We start from the raw sequence: 3,043 nt of genomic DNA on the forward strand, positions 1-3,043 counted from the left end.
ACATGTGTGTGTCTTTTGGTAAAGACAAATTAGTTGGTGTCAGTAGTAGCTATTAGCTAACATCGGGACATAGCTTCATCAGTCCGTGAGCAGTGATGAGTGAGCCACTGATAAAGAATTGTTCTTGCTACTTTTTAAAATATCCTCACAGTTTTCTACACCTCCGATGTGTGTCCATCTACGCCAAATTTAAATGCAAAATGCTTTGATAAACAGCGATGGTGTTTCCTCGTAATTGTAAACAACAGCCAAGTGGAAATATGGAAACTGCTTTCGCTATGAATTATGGGTAGTGGCGCGAAATCTGTAATACTGTGGATACATACAGTATAAGTATTAGCTCAGGGCTAGCACAAAAGCTAACAGGTTAAACTGAGGTTCTTCAATCCATGAAGCAGCTCTGTTGTCCTACATCCATACAACTAATGTTACAAGTAACTGTGGATCATTTTGAAGTAGAGGAGAGGTTTTTAGTGACGACTGRTGGTTAYTTTTTAAAGGAGTGTTTGTGAGATGGTTCTTAACAAATAGTGAAATCTTGCAGTGTTTCAATCTTGCGAGACCTCAATACACCCCATGTTACACTGTTTTAATTTTCTCCCTAAATTAAAAGTTTGTCAAATTGAGTCACACTTTACTTCATAACTGTCACAATGTCTGCCGGTGCAGAAGGTGTTTATTACTCACAGTTCTTCATTATTAAGGAGAGTAAGCAGCTCCTGCACCAGACCATCRCAGGACAGCGACGGTTTACTGACGATCCCGGTGAAGCGGTCCTTGCCCATCAGCAGCTTCCTCCACGGAGTATCCAGCAGTGAATTACTCAAGCCGTAGATCCCTGCTGACAGACGAGTGCACAATGCAGACAAATATATACACAGTGTTCTGCTGATGGCCTTTTGGTGCGTTCTTCAATAAATAAGGACAGTCTGAGAGCAATATCAACAGAAATGTCAGGCAAACATGAACAGGCCAGAGGCCCAGAGGACAGGTAAATGTGAAATGAATGGTTTCCACAGCAACCATGTTAAAAACACAGACCTGGATTTAGAAGGATGGGTTCAGCGCTGCCTCTGTTTCCATAGTAACACATGGTGTCTTGTTTGGCTCTAGATGGGACATAATATCAWGGAAAATTAGACACTGTGCTTTGATCATTCAACGTGTTTTTACAGTGAAAGCTTTGTCAAGAGTATGAACATAAAAACATGTTAATGAAATACGCACAAGAACAGCATCCATATCAAAAAGTAAAAAAAGACAACTTTATATTTAAGAAATGTGGCAAATTACAAATATTTTACCCCTTTTGTTACATAATTGGCAAATTTTCTATTGAACTTGGCTCAGTCAATGGAAACAGGAAGTGACATCAAAGGGGAGTTACTTAAGAAAARGAACTCCCTGGTCTTTGTTTACTGAAACAATGTATTTTTAATTTGGAATCTTCTTCATTTCTTTGACAGTGACTGAAAATCTACAGAAACATCAGATTATCCTTTACAGTCTGTGCTGTCAGCCATCGTAGCAATGCTTTGTTCACATTTGGACATCCCCCTTTGACATCACCTCCTGTTACTGTATATGCAAATATCTCAACAACTGTTCATCTCATCATCATAAAATTGTTTTTGCAACATGCTTTCAGTGTTATTTTTTAAAAAAATGTGTTCATATTTATTGCAAAAAAATTGACGTCAGAGGCACTTTAAAKGACTCACTCAGAAACATAAAATAATTCCTAAGGATGAAGGAGAAAATAAATGGTGCATCACACAGTATTGGTGAATGACTGTTTTTTGTTACATTTTGGGAATTAAACTGATTTCCTTTGTAGGTGTTCAWGTGACATAATACTATAGATTAGACCATAACTGCAAAATTTAAACATTTGAACCATCAACTACATCAAATTACATCTTTCAAAGTACAAATCAGTGCTGCAAACACCTTTGACTGACACAAAACTGGTGCATGTTTGATCTCCTTGCACAGTCCTCAGATAGAGGGAATTAATTCATTTTGAAAAAATCGATGCAACATCAAGGGCATCTGTCATGGCTTTGGTACAGGGGAGTGAATCATAAATTACGACCAAATCCTTTGAAGTTGACAGCGAATTAACTTTTTGATGTCCGTTTTATGACAGCCATAGCAGTGGCATCAGTCAATCAGAAAAGTGGTGCAACACTGCTTCAACATATAAAATGGAAGCCATCACATTACAAGACACACAGGGAAGGAGCATGTTGCTGGGCTTACTYGTTTCTTGAAATTATTCAACTGGTTTAAAAAAAACTAAGTAACATGAACGCAAATATTCAAATAGATGAACTAAATTGGTATTTATGTTTTGGTTAAAAGAAAAAAAGCAGCTTCCTTCTTCTGTTTCATATTTATCCATATCTATTCTTGTTCKTTTAACCACTTTAAAGCAAACAAGTATTTAAAGATAAAAAACACTCCTGAGATTTATAAACATAGAGAAAGTAAGAATAAACTTCCACTGCCTAAAAGTTAAACACAAACTGTTCGATTAATGGGAGCCAAATAGAGTTCAGAACGATTTAAATTGTTTAAAAGACTCCTCCAAAAAAAAGAAAGGAAAATCAATCCTTATTCACTTTTTCACAAAAAACAGGTAGGGAGGTGGAGTATGGCAGCTCGGGGAAAGGGGGAGGAGGTGGTTCTGCTTGACAAAACACATGGTACCGCCCGTGTGACAGCATTACGTCACCACGATGACATCACTCGTTCAAAATGGAACGACTAYGAAACAAATGAAGCGTCAAGATACGGATCCCTTCACTGAGCCATTTATCCTATCTCTAAAGCCGTACGCTGCACACTAGGGTCGTGGGGTTGTACCTTTGATATGAAAGTCCCGCCCACACATCCTCCTAACAGGCTGTCAATCAAAGTCTAACGTGACACTTTTTTTTTTTAAAGCCCCATATAACAAATTTAATTTGATGAATGTGTATATGTATATCTGGGTGGGTAAGTAAGTAGGTAGATTTTTAATATTTATTTGTGTGTGTGT

The 3,043-nt window shown here is 37.6% G+C and overlaps 1 protein-coding gene across 1 annotated transcript in view; it reads right to left on the reverse strand.

Moving 5' to 3' along the window:
- tango2 (transport and golgi organization 2 homolog (Drosophila)) overlaps window positions 1–3,043 on the reverse strand; it is a gene marked incomplete at its 5' end in the record, with an annotated part of 31,357 nt that overhangs the window by 3,309 nt on the left and 25,005 nt on the right. The window contains 2 exon segments of the mRNA XM_014018099.1: window positions 688–841; window positions 1,042–1,109. Coding sequence (XP_013873553.1) covers window positions 688–841; window positions 1,042–1,109 — 222 coding nt within the window.

The sequence above is a fragment of the Austrofundulus limnaeus genome, unplaced genomic scaffold (assembly GCF_001266775.1).
Source record: "Austrofundulus limnaeus strain Quisiro unplaced genomic scaffold, Austrofundulus_limnaeus-1.0 Scaffold183, whole genome shotgun sequence".
In the NCBI taxonomy this organism is placed as follows: domain Eukaryota; kingdom Metazoa; phylum Chordata; class Actinopteri; order Cyprinodontiformes; family Rivulidae; genus Austrofundulus; species Austrofundulus limnaeus.